The sequence below is a fragment of the Nicotiana sylvestris genome, chromosome 8 (genome assembly GCF_000393655.2).
Source record: "Nicotiana sylvestris chromosome 8, ASM39365v2, whole genome shotgun sequence".
In the NCBI taxonomy this organism is placed as follows: domain Eukaryota; kingdom Viridiplantae; phylum Streptophyta; class Magnoliopsida; order Solanales; family Solanaceae; genus Nicotiana; species Nicotiana sylvestris.
This window is the reverse complement of record NC_091064.1, coordinates 224829951-224849676: the sequence shown is the minus strand read 5'-3', so window position 1 is coordinate 224849676 and position 19726 is coordinate 224829951. Positions and strand designations below refer to the sequence as shown.

The 19726-nt window shown below is 37.5% G+C and overlaps 2 protein-coding genes across 4 annotated transcripts; one reads left to right on the top strand and one right to left on the bottom strand.

The window, feature by feature from the left end:
* Positions 1-977: 977 nt before the first annotated feature.
* LOC104219367 (nuclear pore complex protein NUP98A) lies at positions 978-13221 on the top strand. Of its 3 annotated transcripts, none has more exons than XM_009770046.2 (13): positions 978-1157; positions 1616-1665; positions 2067-2360; positions 3459-4004; positions 4392-4619; positions 4700-5331; positions 8003-8087; positions 8173-8218; positions 8829-8967; positions 9182-9298; positions 9413-9587; positions 11542-11601; positions 12329-13221. In XM_009770046.2, the coding sequence occupies exons 2-13, from the start codon at positions 1647-1649 to the stop codon at positions 13051-13053; spliced, it is 3066 nt and encodes a 1021-aa protein (XP_009768348.1). In that variant the 5' UTR covers positions 978-1157; positions 1616-1646; the 3' UTR covers positions 13054-13221. The 3 variants fall into 3 exon arrangements, with proteins under 3 accessions (XP_009768348.1, XP_009768347.1, XP_009768349.1); XM_009770045.2 differs by having other exon boundaries at positions 1021-1157; positions 1619-1665; XM_009770047.2 differs by lacking the exon at positions 11542-11601 and having other exon boundaries at positions 1021-1157; positions 1619-1665.
* Positions 13222-13771: 550 nt separating this feature from the next.
* LOC104219366 (uncharacterized) lies at positions 13772-18219 on the bottom strand. The gene is made up of 2 exons (XM_009770044.2): positions 17891-18219; positions 13772-14273 (listed from the first exon to the last, which is right to left on the bottom strand). The coding sequence occupies exons 1-2, from the start codon at positions 18089-18091 to the stop codon at positions 14049-14051; spliced, it is 426 nt and encodes a 141-aa protein (XP_009768346.1). The 5' UTR covers positions 18092-18219; the 3' UTR covers positions 13772-14048.
* Between the last annotated feature and the right edge of the window lie 1507 nt (positions 18220-19726).

Genomic DNA, 19726 nt, shown 5'->3' with positions numbered 1-19726 from the left:
TTCAATACGTAGATCTCCTCTTCTCTCTCTCCCTCTTCAATGGTTGCACGTCTTCAGTAAGAAACTACTAACTTTGCTTCAGTTGTTTAATAGGATAATAGCTCATAACTTACAATTGCTCATCACCATATACAACTATCATACATTTATGATACAATTTCTGCAACAATTATAATACAAATACAATTATGATATAACCGTGATACAATTCTGATCTTCCTCATCTTCTTCGAGTTTAAATCACAACTCTAAACTTAAATTCTGAAACAATATTGTATTATAATTGTATTAGGTATTATTTTAGGTATTGATATATCAGATACAAATCAAATACAACTTCGATACAATTGTGATACAATTATGAAACAAATGTGATACAATTATAATACAATCGTGATACAATTCAGAAACTTTTCTTCTTCAAGTTTCAATATGAAATTTTACCTAAAAACAATTCTAAACTTAACCAATCTCCCTCAAAATTGAGATATAAACTCCAAGTTATATTCTCAATCGTTTGCAAGAGCACGATTTTGGGGTGGGTCTCTTACAGTAAAGGGATTTGGTAATTGCAAACAGAGGTGATGATTTTGGGGTGGGTCTCTTACGGTAAAGGGATTTGGTAATTGCAAAGAGAGATGATGATTTTGGGGTGGGTTTCTTACGATGAAGGGATTTTGGGTAAGTATTGATTTTTGATATCTTAAATGTAGGATATTTTGTGTAACTGATACCCACTATTTAAGGTATATTTAATTTTCTCTTTTTTAAGGTTTTGTATAAAACTAATAAATATAGGTATATAAAGTAATTAATAAAGAACCTAAATAAAAATAATAAATAGGTTTTTATTATAGTATAATTAGGTAAAAAGACCATTTTTTTTTTGCTAGAGGGGCCGCGGGCCTGAGCCCATTAATCGAACCGTCAATAATCAGCGTTTCTAAAAAGCTATGTTGCTCTCTTTACCTATTTGTATGTTACGGAGGACCACTGTTTGAGGACTTTTGCCCACCAAAAAACACACACACACAGAGGCAGAAGTTGCAACGAGGGTTATGGTTCGACTCTGAGCGACCTTTTCAGTTGATATTTGCTGCTTATAGATCGAAATCGCGAAACTATCCGTCGGTCAACACCTTTCCTCTACATCTCAGGTACAGCTATAACCCTAGCTATTACGATTCCGTTTTTGATTCCGTTGCTGTTACGATTCAGATTTTCATTTCGTCTCTCGCTCATCGTATCCTCCATAACGTACAAAACGTGCTTGTATGTATCATTTGACATATCCAGGTCGTTTTTTTTTGCCTTAGTTGATAAGGAGAAATTTAGGTACAGCGTATTGCTGCAATGTTGTCATTGAGGCCTCTTTCTTACATTGATTCATGTTGCTTTCTGGTTTATTATCTTAATAATGGATCTTCTTATGGTTTCCTTGTTGTTATTCATGTCGCAGTATTATTTATATACCTAATGTATTGAAATTTTTTCACATGGAGGCATGGAATCTCAATCTACTTGACTTTAATTTCGTAAAACTTGCTATATACATATCCTTTGACACTCTAACAAGCAATTTTTAATGATCTGTGTGTTTACTTTGGACCTCCAGCAGGTACTGTGAAAGATTTGACAAGTAAACCATGTTCGGTTCCACAAATGGTAAGTACTTGCGGCTGTCTTGGCATCATTTTTATCATCGAGAAAATTGATCCTGCATCTTCCATCCATCTTTGGATTCTTTCCTTATTTCTATTGAAATGAAGCAAGTTATGATTAGTATTTTTACTTTTCATATTTCCTTTAAACTGATGCTCCTAAATAAGAAATAACGGATTAAAAAGGACCTGCCATTCTTATTTTTATTATCTCTTTTCCCTGACGTGCATCCTCTCTTGCTTTCCATTTATTTGCTTCATTTCGTAGAAAATGTTAGTATTTCTTTTCGGCTTATATTATGTTTTCTGAAATTTTCTCGGTTAAGATGCATTTGTTAGCCTTCTTTTTTCTCTTATTTCATACGGTTAGGATGCTCAGCGCTGACTTTTTTCTTTTCCTTTCAGCTTTCGGGCAGTCATCTACTAGCCCGTTTGGGTCACAATCAGGTTTTGGGCAGACAAGTAATAATCCCTTTGCTCCCAAACCTTTTGGTAGTACAAATCCTTTTGGTTCGCAATCTGGTGGTTCCTTTTTTGGTAGCACTTCCACTGGAGTGTTCGGAACTCCCCAATCTTCTTCACCTCTAGGGTCCACACCAGTCTTTGGTGCATCATCCTCACCTGCATTTGGAAGCACTACACCTGCATTTGGAGCTTCTTCAACTCCTACTTTTGGCAGTTCTTCATCGGCATTTGGGAGTGAGTATTGGTTTTCACAAGCTTCCTTACAAAGTTCTGTTGTACATGCTTTTTCCTGAATGCAATCAATGCTCTAATGTATTCTTTAGTACTGCTAAGGCCAATTTCTTAATGCCCATGTCATATATAAGTAACATGATTATGGGTTCAGATCTCAGTGGTTTGGGAGATTGATAGTTAATGATTATTTATTATGCATATTCCAATGACATCAGGGCTGGCTGAAGTGAACAGTCTACTTGTACAATGTATTAGAGGGATCTTCTCTTGTCTAGTCATGCCCTTTTCTTTTTGGACAAGTAGTCTACCCTATGCCTATCATTTTTGTTACGTGTTGGCATAGTGTTGACATAGATGTGCCAATAGGATTCAGTTCCATTTTATACACCAAGTACCTGTGCCTGCATGGAGCTCGTGTGTAATTTGTGTGCTCAGATGAATTTGTGTTGCAATTCTCTTACGTCACACTGATGGTATTTCCTATTTAAACCTTGTACGTGAAGATTTTTTTTAATTACCCAGAAATATTCTGTTTCGAGCTTCAAAAGGTGATGAATAGTGAGTGGACATCTCTACCCTTCTACACTAGAAGACTTTGTATCCAAAGATTATACAATGTGAAATCCTACTTCTCCAACATTTGGAAATTGAAGAACTTATACTTCTGTTGCCTGAAATTGTTTTCTGCTTTTCTTGTATGGGAGGTTATTACTTATTAATACTAATGCAATTTTTTATGGAGGCCAATGAAGGACATTTCTTTCTCTTTAGATGGGAAGTGCTTTCCATCTATTATATCTTTTTCCTTCTTTCCTTGGCCTTCCTGTGCCTTTTCTCTCTCCTGTTCTGGTATAAGAGCGAATGCATGTTCTTTTAATTGTCTGAGGTCAATGAAACCCCTTTTACCAATATTTTTTTTTCCAGCTTAACCTGTATGTTGTTTGCAATGTGCATTTTCCAGCATTTCCCTCTTAGAATGGGAAGTGACTGACATTATTGAAGTAACTTGTGCTACTTTTTTGAAGTTTCTTATAGTCTTAATGTGATTTGAACAGTATTTGTTTGTTCTTCAGTTCTGAAACTGTCTTAATTGTGAAGGTTCATCTGTATTCGGGCAGAAGCCAGCTTTTGGTGGCTTTGGGTCAAGCAGTGCCCAAACAAGTCCGTTCGGCAGCTCGTTTCAACAATCACAGCCGGCATTTGGGAGTGGTCTATTCGGCTCATCTGCACCTTTTGGTGCATCAAGTCAACCTGCATTTGGTACTCCGAGCACCCCGACGTTTGGTTCATCAAGCACCCCTGCTTTTGGTGCCACGAGTGCACCGGCATTTGGTACATCAAGTACTCCAGCCTTTGGCTCTACACCAAACCCAGCCTTTGGCAATACAGGTAGCCCATTTGGTGCTTCAAATTCTCCTATGTTTGGATCTAGCACCCCGGCCTTTGGTGCCACCAGCACCCCGGCCTTTGGTGCCGCCAGTTCTCCTGCCTTTGGTGCCACGACAACTCCTGCTTTTGGCGCTCCAAGTGCTCCTTCATTTAGTTTTGGATCTGCTCCTGCATTTGGCCAATCAACATCTGCTTTTGGCAGTAGCCCATTTGGCACATCAACGTCAACTTTTGGTGCTCAAAGTTCTGCATTTGGTAAGCTGCTTTTACTCATGCAAGACAGACTGATAAATCCATCCTGCCCAATTTATGTGATGCTTTCCTTTTTAGTTTGTTTCAAAGAGAATCATACCTTTTTACATTTAGAAACATTTTAACTGTAAACTTCCCATTTTACCCTTAATGCAATTATTTGTTGGCACCCGAATATGAAATACCTATGGTTTGTTTTAAACCACAAGTTTCAAAAGTCTTTCGTTTTTTCTTTAACTCCGTGCCAAGTCATCATCACATAAAGTGGCACGGAGGAGTATATTTTTTGATTAATGACTTGTATTTTCTCTAACAAGAGGTTTGGAATTCAATTCAAAAGTAGTTTTCATACTATTTGTCTCTGATGCTTGGTATCTTCATATGGTTTAGGAGCCCAAACTTCTGCAGCAACTTTTGGGAGCCCTGGTTTTGCGCAGTCTGCTGTTGGTGGTCAACGGGGTGGAACACGAGTTGCTGCTTATCAGGCAACACCTGAAGCAGACAGTGGCAGTGGTACCCAGCCTGCTGGGAAACTGGAGTCTATTTCGGCCATGCCAGTTTACAGAGACAAGAGCCATGAAGAACTTAGGTGGGAGGATTACCAGTTGGGAGATAAAGGTAAATTTTAATGTGAATTATAATCTTGACACTAGTTGCTCTTTATGTTATTGATAATCTCAACAATCTCACAATTACAGGAGGTCCTGCTTCTGTGGGTCAGTCAACTAGTGGAATCAATTTTGGAAGCTCAGCCTTTGCATCATCATCAACTTCCCCATTTGGCCAGTCATCTTCGAATCCATTTTCATCCACTACAACTTCCAATCCATTTGCACCCAAACCACCCACATTCAGTGCAGGTTTTGGAACCTCAGCTACTCCGGCTTTTAGTTCTTCTCCCTTTGCGAGCTCAAATGCATCTAATCCGTTTGGCTCTACATCCTCGACTACCCCTTCCTTATTTGGACCATCAGCTCCAGCTTTTGGAACAAATACATCTCCCTCCCTCTTTGGATCATCTAGTGCTTCGGGTTTTGGATCATCAACATCAATTTTTGGCTCCTCTTCAGCTCAGGCTACTGCTCCAGCATTTGGTCCTAGCTTAAGCTTTGGTAATACTCAATCCTCTCCGTTATTCCAGTCAACTACCCCTTCATTTGGACAGACGAGCTCGGCCTTTGGACAAACTGCGTCATCTTTTGGTCAGAGTACGCCAGCTTTTGGTCAATCCAATTTGTTCAGTACTCCTTCTACTGGCTTTGGTGGGAACTTATTTTCAAGTGCACCATTGCTAAATACAAGCAACCCGATAGGATTTGGCCAAACAACAGTAAGTTAGTCGTGAACTGCATTCTATGAATTATTCTTATGTAGCTCTCTGTAGATCTCTCTGTCATTTGGTTCCGTTGCAATCATGACAATCAGATGATTTTCACAAATATTTACTGGATGGATTTTTATGATGAACGTGACTATCGGATAAATATTTACTCCCTCCGTTCCAGTTTATATGAACCTATTTCCTTTTTGGTCCGTTCCAAAAAGAATGACTCCTTTCTAAATTTGGAAACAATTTAGCTTAAACTTACAATTCTACCCTTAATGAGAAGCTTTTATAACCACACAAATACTTTGGGCCCTTTTTTGACTTTTTTAGGACCATAAATTCCTAAGTCTTCATTTTTTCTTAAACTCCATGCCCAGTCAAACAGGTTCACATAAATTGGAACGGAAGGAGTATTTGTTTTTTTGGGGTAGTAGCTGGCTTGGCCTGAAGGTTGGGAGGTGGGCGGTCACTTTCATGGTTAACGGCTTAACGCCACACTGTTGTCACTTATCGAAAATGAAGGTGTCTGTTAGCAGAAGAAAATGGAAAGTGTGCATGCATTCATGCTTGGTTTGTGTTATGCAGTAAGTGAAAGGGCACATCACCTCATATAGAGAAGTGCACAAAGTGATAACATTACACAGACCATTATTGATATGGTTGCAAGTGTGATCAATGCCTGGAAACTATTAAACTGTTGCAATCCCGTTCTCTTGTTAGTTGACCGTTGGTGATATATGTAAGGTTATGTTTTGAGCAAGCAAATCACTTAAACTTGTATGAAATTATATTCAATGCTTTATCAGTTGGGTTGTTGATATTTTTCTCTTGCGGTTGACTTGCTTGATGTATCTTTTTGATTCATTTTTGTTCTATTACTTGCAGTAAAAGTATATTAGATTCTCCCAAGTTACATATTGTTGTTTTATTAAAGGCATAATAGCCTAAAATGCATCTCTACTTGTTCTAGCCTTCTAGGTTGTCATCCCGGTCCCCGTACTTACGATTTTGCCAAGTGAACGCTTACACTCGTTCAAACCCTGTATAATAAACACTTATGAGTAGAGGCTGAGGGTGCGTGTAATACCGTCTCCTACGCGTAGGACTCCACGTCATTGCTAGTGCCACATAGGAATAAACGATTGAACAATAGGACTGACCACCCAAACCTAATATTTTCATCATTTTACACTTTGTCGATTATTCGACGTCATCATTTATTTTCTCAGAAAGCATTTTTTAAAAAATTTGAAGAAACATCCCAAATGCCTCAATAAGAACGACCTCATAGCCACCATTACAACTTCTTTCTTTATCTGACCACCGCGAACCATTCCCTGACCACCATATCGTCCTTCAAAAATCTCACCTGGTAGAACCCGTTTTCATGCGTAAGACCATCCTCACACATTGACTTCTCACCACTGCTCTACAATTACTGGTAACCCCATCAAAAAATGAAAAAAGAGAAATTCAACCGCCACAAAGTTTCTTCACTATAACCAAACAACTGGAAGTCACCACCTTCCTCTAAAAACCACCAGCCAAAAGCACCATTAAATACCTATCTTTTCCTCATTTCCTTAAAAAAAGCCCAAGCGGAACCTACTACCTCGAAATTACCTGAAGAGCTGATTAATTGAAATTTTGTTGCCTTCACCATTTTTTCTAGTAAAGGATTGATTAATTGGTTTTTGAGTTAACAGCAAAAAAGGTACTTTTTAGAAGTTCATTTGAGAAATCAATTTGGTTTTGATTAAACAAAAAAAAAAGAAACAAGAAATGTAAAAGATTCTCTTATTAAAAAACAGAGAAAAATAGGATGTTTCTGCCTGATTTTGTGATTTTGAAGGCTCATCCATTGTTTACAGTGGTGTGGAGGGGAAAAGAGGGATTGTGGCCGAGAAGAAAGGTGGGAGAAACTGAGAAAGAGAGGAAGATTTTTTTGGGGGGGGGGGGTGTTCAATTAACTTATGAATTTTACTTTTTTATGATTTTAATCCGTTTTAATCAAAATCACTAGTATCACTCTCTTTACACGCGTGTGTGACACATAATTTGTCCACCTCAGCTATGTCAATGCCACATAAGCTTGGTCTATTTTCAGAGGGGTTTAGAAAATTTGTTTTGAACAAGTAGAGGCAGTCTTATCAAAGGTGAAACGCGCAAAAAAGCTCTAATGCTCGTTGGGGCTTTAAGCGCAAAGCGTAAATAAAGCGTGGGCTTTATTAAAAAAATGCAAAAATGGAGAAAAGGTAAAAATATGTATATGTAGTCCAAGGCCAATAATTATAAGCATGAATAACAAATATGTGAACCAAAAAATTATGATAAAGTGAAATATCAATTGTTCGGTGTCGCCTTTTCATGATTACACTCATTGGCAAGGAAAAATATGCCTTAGAGCCTTGATGCGACAGTGAAGCGCCCACAAAGGGAGCCGAAGCGCTCAACATGTTTTGAGCCTCGCTTTAGGGCTTAAGCGCGATTTAAGCGCGCCTTTGACAACACTGAGTAGAGGTGAGTAGAGGTGTCCGGATGAAAATCCGTAAATATGAGGACCGGGATGTCAAAACGATACAAGTACAAGCATCTATTAGGCTAGTCTGCAATTTTTTAAAAATATTTTTATTATCCAGATCTTCCTAATTTGCCCCTTTCTTTGGATTTGAAGCCCCCTCTTTCAACTCCTTTTCAACTCACTCAGCCTTCTCAGAGTACTGCTTTTGGGTTCAGTAACTATGGTCAGACACAAGGAGGTAATTAAAATGTGACAGTTCATCTTATAGATGGTGAGATTGGTGATGCGACTACTAAATCTATGTCTTTTGTTCTACTGTACAGGTGGTGCAAGTGGTTTTGGTGGCACACCCAACCTTTTCAGTCAACCGTATGTAACAGCTCTTTAAATGATCCTTACATTTCTTTTGTCCTGTAAGTGCATGCATATGCGCAACATTATAGGAAGTTGTCATTTGGATTTAGTCTGACTTGTGAATATAGTCTTGATGTCACTAGCAGCCCCTCTATCAGTCTCTCTGTAGCCTTACTTCCATTTAGCTTGTATTTATCATACTTGTCTCCAATTCAGGAATTTTGTCGGAAATCCTTTAAAATTTGTCAATTTTCTTTCAATTGATCCCCACTCCTAAAAAAGGAATGAAGAAAAAGGACCAAAGGGTGGATTGTTTCTTCAGGTGTCTTTCCTTCTGAGATCGGTTGTGTGTTCATTCTATAGCCTTCCAAACAGTGAGTTCTATACCAACATAGTAAATCTGTGGTATCATAGAAATATTACATCGATAAGAGTTTATGTTATTAAGGATAAAGGCGTACACATGAGCTGTGGATTTGTGAACAGTAGACCTTGATGAGTACTTTCAGAGGACATATTCAATTCTTGTTCTAATCTTGATCCTTTTTATTTCGGTTTTCTGCGCATGTGCCTCTCTTCTTTTCATGACTTTTTGTATGAAACTGATGAACACCTGGTGCTACAGGTCAGCTAACCAAAGCTCAGTTGTAGCACAACCAGCGGTTGTTACTAATCCATTTGGAACTTTACCGGCGATGCCTCAGATGTCAATTGGTCGTACTGGCACTTCTTCTTCTATACAGTATGGGATTTCTAGTTTACCGGTAAGTATGCATGACCTGTCTTCTTTACTCTGGGGGGTGGGGTGGGGAGCTTTTCTTCCTATGTGGTTTTCTCTATGCTTTCTTATTTTGGTTTACGGATTGGGTTATGCCTTTTTTACTTTTACTCCACTTAATTATTTTTAATTATTAGTATAAACGAAAGCAGATCCACAATTTGGTGCTCTTACATGTTTTTCACTTTATTGTTTAACAGGTGGTTGACAAACCTGTTCCTGTCAGGATATCATCATTACTGACTTCCCGACACCTTTCTCAAAGACGGGTTAGGTTGCCGGCAAGGAAATATCACCCTAAAACTGAGGGTGCTAAGGTCAAAATGATGTTTTATTTGTATTAAACCTCTAGTTAGTCCTAAATGAATCTCGGAATCTATTTTTAAGTGCAACAAATTGACTGGCTTTGGTTGACTTGTGTTTCTTTGTAGGTGCCGTTCTTTAGTGATGATGAGGAGACGCCAAGCACGCCTAAGGCAGATGCGTTGTTTGTTCCTAGAGAGAATCCAAGAGCTTTAGTTATTCGTCCATTGGACCAGTGGCCTTCTAGAGGTGGTTTGGAGAAAGTATCGCCATCAAAACACACGTTCCCAGCACATGAGAATGGTAGGTTATAGATTTGTTTTACTTATATGTAGTTCCAAAGCCAACACCAATCCTCTCGGCAAGGAGAAAATTCTTCCTTAATGATAAAGCAGTTAACCCGTTTTTCTGCAAAATTTTAGCGCGGTTACCAACCTCATCTTGTATCATATCCCTAATATGCAATAGCTATAGATTTAAGGTTATGCTTGTCGCTGTCATTTGTGTTGATTTTAACTATCATTGGGGGAGTTTCGACCAGTCCTGACATTCTTAATTAGGCATCTTTTTATCAGGACTTCAGGAGTGCTAGTATATGTATCAAGAAAGATAGTTTGAGCTTGTGGAAAGTTATCACGCCTCGAACCCAAGTTACACCCCAATAGAAAGTAGACATGTGGTAGGGTCTTGATGTTTCTGTTCATTTGATTTTGACTCATCCAACATGATACCATGCTCAACCCAAATTACACTCCAATATACAATGGGCATAGGGTAAGGTCTCAATGTTGCAAACAAGAAATTCCTAAACAAGCAGCACTGTAACAACTAAACTATAGTAAGCAATCACATACATCTCAGACCTGCACGCACAAATTAACTAAAAAATATATGCAATAGCTATAGATTTAAGGTTATGCTTGTCGCTGTCATTTGTGTTGATTTTAACTATCATTGGGGGAGTTTTGACCAGTCCTGACATTCTTAATTAGGCATCTTTTTATCAGGACTTCAGGAGTGCTAGTATATGTATCAAGAAAGATAGTTTGAGCTTGTGGAAAGTTATCACGCCTCGAACCCAAGTTACACCCCAATAGAAAGTAGACATGTGGTAGGGTCTTGATGTTTCTGTTCATTTGATTTTGACTCATCCAACATGATACCATGCTCAACCCAAATTACACTCCAATATACAATGGGCATAGGGTAAGGTCTCAATGTTGCAAACAAGAAATTCCTAAACAAGCAGCACTGTAACAACTAAACTATAGTAAGCAATCACATACATCTCAGACCTGCACGCACAAATTAACTAAAAAATATAACAAAGCATCCAAAAACTTCTAGAACGCTAACAACAACAACAACATACCCAGTAAAATCCCACTAGTGGGGTCTGGGGAGAGTGGAGTGTAACAGACCTTAACCCTACCCCGAAAGGGTAGAGAGGCTATTTCCGGGAGACTCTCGGCTCAACAGAAAAGACAATAATATCAGAAAAGGAAACAAAAGAAAAGGCCTGTAACAAAAAAAGATGCCAGAAAGATAATAAGAGACTAGGTAAATAGACATCCAAGTGCATCGATGTGTAGGTTTTATACTATGATGGAAGTGCTTAAGTGACTAGGTAAATCTAAAATCACAAGGAAGCAAGTTATGTCAAAGGCTTTTGAGTAAGAAAATAAAACATGAAAGAAAAGGAGCCTTACAAATAACAATAAGTTGGGGTAAGGCTTACTCATTTTTGTTAGTTGTCATACTTGCATTTGGTCTCATGTTTGCCTGGGATCATGTTAGTTCAGTTTGGTTAGATATTTTCATGTTAGTTTAGGAATAAGCATGAGATTTGAATAATCTGGAGCTTTGAATTTGTTTTAAAAGATAAATTATTGAGTGTTTTGAAAGAAATGAACCCGAATAGAGGGGGCATATATAGAGGATTCATTCAGCTGACTTTAGCTAATTGAGATGAGGCGTAGTTTATTGGTTGATCTTGCCGTACAAATAGCAATGCTGTGGCAAATCTTTAAATGTCTGAACCCGGCCTATCATAACAGGTATATAGTTGAATATCTTCATATCCACGTCTTCAGGCTACAAGTTGGTCCCTATTCCACAAATGTAGAATGCACCCTTTCTTTGCTTGTGCTTATCTTTCTCTTTGTAGTTTGTCTTTACTATATCGACTCTTGCTTTCAGAACTATGTTTTTGTTGTATATTGGCCTTATTTTGCTGAAGAATGCACTTCATATTCAGGTAAAATCCCTGAAGTTGTTTTTGCTCCAGTTACTGAGACCAGTGCAAAAGATAAAAACAGTAAGTAATTTTTGGAATTATGCAATGGGTTATTTTTTTTTCCATAACTTGCTTGACCTTGCTTGGACATGGCGCGACTTAGGATTACTGAGGACATGGCCCTTGACAGGGAATTATGGAGGTCGAGCATTAAGGTTGTAGGTTAGGGGAAAGTTGTGAATATTTCTACAGCACAATAGAGTGAGACTAGCCAGTTAGGAGTTAGACTAAGAATGTCATTGGTCGTCTATTGATGCAGGGCTTTACCTGCTAGTTTTTACTATACCAGCCATCTATTTCGTATTTCGTATTCTGTATTTCATATCTCTTATATTGCTGTTATTGTATTATGCATTTTTATGGTACTAATATATCGTCTCCTGTTGCTTTTTTTTTTTTTGAGCCGAGGGTCTCCTGGAAACCGCCTCTCTACCCTTCGGGGTAGGGTTAAGGTCTGCGTACATATTACCCTCCCCAGACCCCACTTGTGGGATTATACTGAGTCGTTGTTGTTGTTGTTGTAACTTGCTTGAACTTTTCAATAAACGAAAATGTTTCAAAGTATTATTTTGTCAGGAGAATTTTGGTTCTGAGAACTTGAAGTTAACATTTTTTTTAGAATACAAGTTTATCAGTAGTGAATGTTACTTCTATCTGTCTTACAGTGTGAGTTACTCAGTTGTCACCAGAAGTTAAATTTCTGTACAGTAATTTGGCCTCATTAGCTGCATTTCATCTGTTCCTGCAGAAGATTTGGTTGTGAATGGCCTTGATAAAGAGGGTCTCCATAGTGCCAAACTGAACCAGAAACCCAATGGTCTCCATGAAGGGAATCACCTCCAAAAAGGAGGGGGGTCTTCCATTACCCTTACTGGCCATCGAGCTGGTGAAGCAGCAATTGTTTACGAACATGGGGCTGACATTGAGGCTCTGATGCCAAAGCTCCGCCATTCTGATTATTACACAGAGCCACGGGTTCAGGAATTGGCAGCAAAGGAAAGGGCTGAGCCTGGGTTCTGTCGCCATGTGAAGGATTTTGTGGTTGGTAGACATGAATATGGAAGCATCAAGTTCATCGGGGAAACAGATGTTCGACGGCTTGATCTGGAGTCTTTGATTCAGTTTAACAATCGGGAGGTGATAGTCTATATGGATGAGAGTAAGAAACCTCCTGTTGGACAAGGTCTTAACAAGCCTGCTGAGGTGACACTTCTCAACATAAAATGTTTTGATAAGAAGACTGGACAACACTATACAGAGGGTCCTAGAATCGATAAATATAAGGATATGCTTAAGAGGAAGGCAGGAGATCAAGGTGCTGAATTTGTGTCCTATGATCCGGTTAAAGGAGAATGGAAGTTCAGGGTGCAGCATTTCAGCAAATATAGGCTTCAAGAGGACAATGAAGATGAATGTGGAGAATATTGCTTTGGCAATTTTGTGGTGCCAAGGGGCCAGAAGAATGTTAGATAGCTCAATTTTCTGGTACATGCAGTTTTTGTAAAGAACCCGCTAGCAAATTTGTGAAATATGGGTTGTGCATTTTCCTTTTTTAGCTTTTGTTGTGGATTGTGTATTTGTATGCTTTTGTGTTTTTTTACTGGCATTACGACCTGTTATTATACGAAGTGCAGTTTTTTACATTTGCCTTATTTGTTAGACCGTTAGTTTTGGAACGATGGATGCTCATTTCTATAATGCTTAATTGCACAACTTCCAGTTTTGTGTTTCTCGTGTATTCATGAAATAAAGCACTTACCACAACCAAGCCGGTGAGAGCTCGGAAAGTTTACACATTAAATCTGCTACTGAACACGGGTCATCAAAGTGCAAAATAGGAGCATTCTCGGCCCACCTTCCACTCAATTTGTAATGTATCTACCATGAACAACAAGTATACCTACACAATTTACTAATTACCATCTTTCGCAGCAAGAACTCTCCATGATGCGGGACCAAAAAGTAATGCTATTACCTGCTATTACATGGGTTTGATTAAATAACAATACATCAAATTCCATAGTGGATCAAGTTGCATTAACCCAAATTCAACTTCTACTCCCCAAAATGCCTATTTTATTCATAGTATATCTTAGAGCAATGCATCTAAGATTTCAGAAAAACTTAGAACAGGTCTAGCCATGACTTGCAGACATGTTTGTCACCCACAAACGGTACTGAAAATGACAAGGGCTTATCAATGAGGATGTTTACCATGTCGAATCATAAAATCCAGTTGGAAAATTTCAATCACATGTCCCCACAACTAAGCGGGATTAATCAAACCCATGGGAGATAATCCTGTAGCATAAGGTCCCATTACAAAAGACCAGAAGATACAAGAGAGTACAAAGAATGTCATCAAGCTGATTCGAAGGAGATCACGAGCTTGAAATTTCTTCACTGTAAAAGCTTATCCAGCATCATATCCCCTCGACTTTCTCCCAATATTTGCAGGGAAAACATAATTATGGGAGGCTTTTACCTTTGACTTGAGGCTTTTCCATCTTAATCTTCACTTCCAGTGAGTTATTTGCCTGGTTGATCTGTGTTTCTTCAGGTAGGGCAGAAAGAAGGAATTTCTTGCTAGAACCAACATGGTGGCAGAACTGCTTGAGCATATTTCGACCCCTCATCCATTTGAGCATTAGCTTCATGTGTGTTTTGCTGTTTAATCCACTAACATTAGCTTCCTGAAAGGAAAAACAGGTCAAAATTGTAACTTATCTAGTCAATTAATCATATTGACAATGTTAAGAATCTCAAGGCTGAGTTATTAAAAAAAAATTCAACATTGGCCAAACTATCGAAGCCCCTGTATTTTTAAAGCGAGAAGCGCAAAAAGCGACAAGGGCCCTAGGGCTTTAAGCGTGAAGCAAAACACATGCTCCATTGAAGTGAAGTGCAATTTTAAAAGAATATCAAAATGAACACCACACAAAATAAATAAAATAACTAAATAAACAAGAACTCAACAAAAATAACATCTATAATGCAAATCTTCCAATTGAAAAGGTAAAGAACTAACAATCCTCCGATAAAAATAAAATAACTAAATAAACAAGAACTCAACAAAAATAACATCTATAATGCAAATCTTCCAATTGAAAAGGTAAAGAACTAACAATCCTCCGATAAGCAAAATCAAAATCAGAAAAAAAAGAAGGAAAAAGAAGAGATCATTAATCCATCTATAATTGCAATTATATGTTGTTTTTTTACTATTAACCAGGAGAGTGGCAGAAATAGAGAAAGCAGTAAAAACCAATTTGCTACTAATAGTTTTTTTTGGCTTATACAAACTCCAAAAGCCTGAGACGAGGGTCTATTGGAAACAACCTCTCTATCCTCACAAGGTAGGGGTAAGGTTTGCGTACACACTACCCTCCCCAGATCCCACAGTGTGGGATAATACTGGGTATTATATTGTTGTTGTTGTTGTTGTATACAAACTCCAAAAAAAAGAGGAAAATAGAACCTAAAGAACTAGCAAAACAGAAGGAAAAAAAGCAGCCGCAACAACTCCTTTCAGAAACAGCGGAGCAGTGAAGAAAAGCAGCCAGCAGCGAGAACAAAGCAGCATCCAGCAGCGAAAAAGCTACCCCTTAGTTTTTGTCTAAAAAGGTTCCCTCCCTTTTTTTTTTCTTCTTCTAAAAAGGTCACTTTTTTTAAAATTAAAAAACAAACAAACAAAGTGAGCCCTTCAGTGCTTCGTTGCTCACGCTTCTTCGACAGAAGTGGCCGCTTCTTTCAACTTGCTTCACCTCACACCCAAAAAGCATCATACCCTCGCTTCGCTTCAAAGCTTTAAGAGACGAAGCACTCGCTTCTAGCAATTATGCAAAGTATTGGTTCGGTTGCTTTAAGTTCGACTTCGGATTAATTGATTTGGTTATTCTGAATTTTTTCGTTTCGAGCCTATAAGTTGGGCTTCTTATTCGTACAAAAATGAACATCTGAATAAAGTGTTCATTGCTAAATTGCAACTATAATTCCTCATTTCCACCATAATCATTTAAACAAAGTATTCATGTCAAAATCATCCAAAGAAAAGTTTGCTAATAAACACGTGGCTTATTAGTGGCTCATGCAAGCAATGCAACCGTTATCCGGGAAATTCCTATCAACAGAAGCATTAAGGCTCCGAGAATCAACAAAACAAAGACCAACCAAATTCCAGCCACTTACAAACATGTGACAAGCAGACAACTCGATTGAATATCACTTTCAGCAGTACAAGAAAGTACTCTGACGGACAAAAACATCTAAAAAGCAATCACCTTGAAAATTAACAAGTCTAAAAATAGTAAAACCATGTCCAAATAGATCATACTACTAAGAGTTCAGATTCAAATGCGCTAATAGGCTATTTTGACTGATTTATAAGGGTATTGGATTTGGTACTGGGCTAATGTCTAATGGGTAGGGCTAAAAGTATGGTATAAAAAATCAGATTTTCGATATGGATATCTAAAAATCCCAAGTCCCAAATCCGAATTTCAAATATTTCAAAAATAAGATCCGAAATGTAATCCATAATTAAAAAAACCGAATAAGAAATCCGAAAAATTTCCAGTTTCGGGTTTTCCGAAACTATGCCCGCTACTACATCCATGGTGGTGAAAAATGAAAATTACCCTTACATGAATAGGTTATTGTATAAATACTACTTAGTGTACAACGCTTCCACATTAGTTCACTGAACAAATCACCCATTCCTGATCATGTTTTGGAGCTCTTTATGCATCAAATTCCCTGATATTTAAGGAGTTTAATCCAAAATCTTTAATTTCTTATGATCTAGGTTTAGCCATATTTTTTTAAATCCTAAGTGCCTTTTCTTCTTTAGGCCTTCATCCATTTGCTAGAAATAGTTTAAAGAAAAAGGCTTTAAAATTTGTTTTAATAGAATGAACTTCCATTCTCAAAAAACATATCACTTGTGCATTGTCAATTTTCGAGGAGGGGTAGTGGCATCAGACGGGAACCCAAGATGTGGACACAACTTGTAGTGCCTTGCCGGCTAAACTTTCTGACAAGAATTATCTGGTGGCGATAGGCAGGCTACTTATTGGAGTTGTTGAGTTAAGTAAGGAGGGTTTTGAGAATTGGAGAAGGGTATTTTCTGTCGTGGAGAGAGAGAGAGAGAGGGGTAAGGGTTTAGGGCTTTTAAAAAGAAATAGAATCCAGGTATTTATCACCAAACAGTGGCTTCGATGAGTGCCTCCAGAGAGCCTTTGTGTTTAGGGGTCCCAGAAAAATATGTAGACGTTTTACAAGGCATATACACACATACATAGAGAGTTTTTCTGACATTAACGGGTGCCAGTGACCCCTCTGCACCCAACACGGGTCCACCTCTGAGTGGCATAGAATATGGTTCATAGAGAAATGCAGAAGTTGCAAATTTATGGATGTGGTATTAGCTTTTCACCACTTCTACATATACTTCAATGTGTCACTTTTCCGATAAGGTAAATACTTAATATACTCCATAGATGCCATTACTCATACTAAATCAATGTCAATATTCATGCATATGTCTAATCTGATACACAAATACAACCTTAAGGAAAGAGCAACCAACAAGAGACCTTTGAGAAAAAGATGTTACAGAAAAAAAATGCTACTGCATCAAAAGAGTGATCTGAAACATAAAGGAACTGAGGACTATCTTGTTGTAAATTCAGTACAATAATAAAGGTGTCATAGGTATGAAGCTAGACAATGCAGTCATGAAAAGAAATAAACTCAAATAGGAAACTATTGTGTTAGGTTAGACATGATTGCTTGCTTTTCGCCTCTAACACCAAGTGTATGTCTTAAATTTGTTGCATCATTTGTCATATGCAAATTATCTATCCTCATTTCATTCTCTGAACAGGTCCTCAATTGTCAGACACTAAGTGCAAAACTTTTAAGATTTGAAATAGGGATCACGACAAGAGCAAAAGGCAGAAATCAATATTGTATTATTCTTGAGCTAGTATCTTCCTTGTACCCTCCACTTCCAACCAAGAGTTTGTGAGTTCAAGTCACCCAAGAGCAAGGTGGGTAGTTCTTGGAGGGAAGAATGCCGGGTCTATTTGAAACAGACTCTCTACCCAGGGTAGGGGTAAGGTCTGCGTACACACTACCCTCCCAGACCCCACTAGTGGGATTATAATGGGTTGTTGTTGTAGTATCTTCTTCGTGCATTTTCGGAGGGTACGGACCTTGTTGTATTGGGATAAAAAATTCACGGAATATATATAATGTTTACCCAAATGATGTAAGCAGGAAGGATGAGAGAAGGGTCAGAAAGTGTCACCTTGGCGAGGTTCCAAGTATTGGGGAGGGTGAGGGGACCGTGCTGCTTGATAACATGGTAAAGAGATTCTGCAATTTCAGCAGCTTCTTGGGGTGGTACCTTGGGGTTGATCTTCCTAAGATTCGGTGCCCTTTTCCGCGAGAAATTCCTGAGAAATACAGTTGCTACGCCATTTCCAGCCCTCAGACCCCTACGCCACATATCTCCTCAACTCTCACCTCTCTGTGCTACTTCCTGTTGCTATTCGCCGCCGTATCTACCTAAATAATCCTGCCTCTCCCTCTTCCTTGCTCCTATCCCCAGCCTTCAACGAAACAAAAGGACTTTCACTTCCTCTTTTAACTTTGGGCCGAGTTAGGTCGCCTTCCGCCCAAAGTAGGAGTAAACTTTTAGAGGGTGTTTGGATACAATTTTAAAAGCTAGTTGAATCAACTTTTAAGTTATTTTTAGCTTTTTCAATGTTTGATAAAGTTATAAAGTACTTAAAATAAATTAAAAATGACTTAAAATAAGCCAAAAGCAATGTGTTGGGCAACCCAACTTATTGCTAAAAGGCTTAAAAACTATTTCTTCTTAAGAGCCATTTTTTAAAGCTAATTCGAACGGGCTCTTCAATGTGTTAAGTTATAGGAAATTTTACATGCTATAGCTAAATAATGTATCCTATTTATTATAAATTAAAGCACTTTAAAAATATTATTATTTATAGCCAATTTTTATATTTTATAGCAAAATACAAATATATACAACTGGTCCCTCAACTTTTCTCTCAACCCTCTCTCCCTTTCTCCCTCAACTCTTTCTCCTTTTTTCCTCAACCCTCTCTATCTTTTCCCTATATTTTTTTGGCCACCGTCCAGCTCTACCCGCGATGGGTTCATTACCTTATTTGCTTGTCTCCATTTTTAATTTTAATACAATGTATACAATATTTTTCTTGGCCGAAAGACGTCATCTCCAGCGAACTTTCTTCTCATTTTTGCTATTAAGTCACATATAATGATACAAATAAATTATATTTTGTACAAATATACTTAAATTTGAGTGTACTGTATTTTTCAATACAAATACAATTTATTTTTTTTATATTTTCTCATGTATTTATGTATTTCAAATGTTATTTTTTGTGGCAGATCCATGTATGTATTATTTAAATTTTTATTTTTTTGAATACAACCTAATTAAATACAGTAAATTGAATATTAAAAGCAGCTACAAATGAATACAATGAATTGAATACAACCGAATATCATTGTATTTATGATTTTTTTATTTTTTAAATATAGTCAAATTGAATACAATATAAAATAGTTAAGAATTAATATAGCCGAATTGAGTATACTGTATACAGCTGAATTGAATACAGCGGTAAACATCTTATTTCTTAATTTTTGTTGTTTGAATATAACTGAATTCAATATAGTGAAATTGAATATAATGTAAAATATATAAGAACGAATACATCCGAATTAAATACAATGTATATAACCGAATTGAATACAACGACATATATCCCATGACAAGTAATTAGTAGCTCCGGAATATAATTAGCTAATAGCTACTTCCAGCAATAAGCCTCCAAACAATAGTCATTTCTGAAAGTTCCCCTATATTAGCTAAATTGTGAACTATTTTTATTCGATCAAATACATAGTCCCTAAATTTATCAGGACTTATTAGACACCCAAATTGAGACTGTTACTTATTACACACTAACTAGTATTAGTGCGCGATGCGCGGAGAATTAAAAAATTAATATACATTGTATATTTTAATTCATTAGTGTTGATATCATCTTTACACCAAACATTAAATATATTTTGAGACTTCAGTAAA

Coding starts and splice junctions, on each gene's coding strand:
- LOC104219366 (XM_009770044.2), bottom strand. CDS start 18,091: ATGTGGCGTAGGGGTCTGAGGGCTGGAAATGGCGTAGCAACTGTATTT. Junction 14,274..17,890: donor ATACTTGGAACCTCGCCAAG/GTGACACTTTCT, acceptor TTTTCCTTTCAG/GAAGCTAATGTTAGTGGATT.
- LOC104219367 (XM_009770046.2), top strand. Junction 2,361..3,458: donor TTCTTCATCGGCATTTGGGA/GTGAGTATTGGT, acceptor TTAATTGTGAAG/GTTCATCTGTATTCGGGCAG. Junction 8,088..8,172: donor CTATGGTCAGACACAAGGAG/GTAATTAAAATG, acceptor TCTACTGTACAG/GTGGTGCAAGTGGTTTTGGT.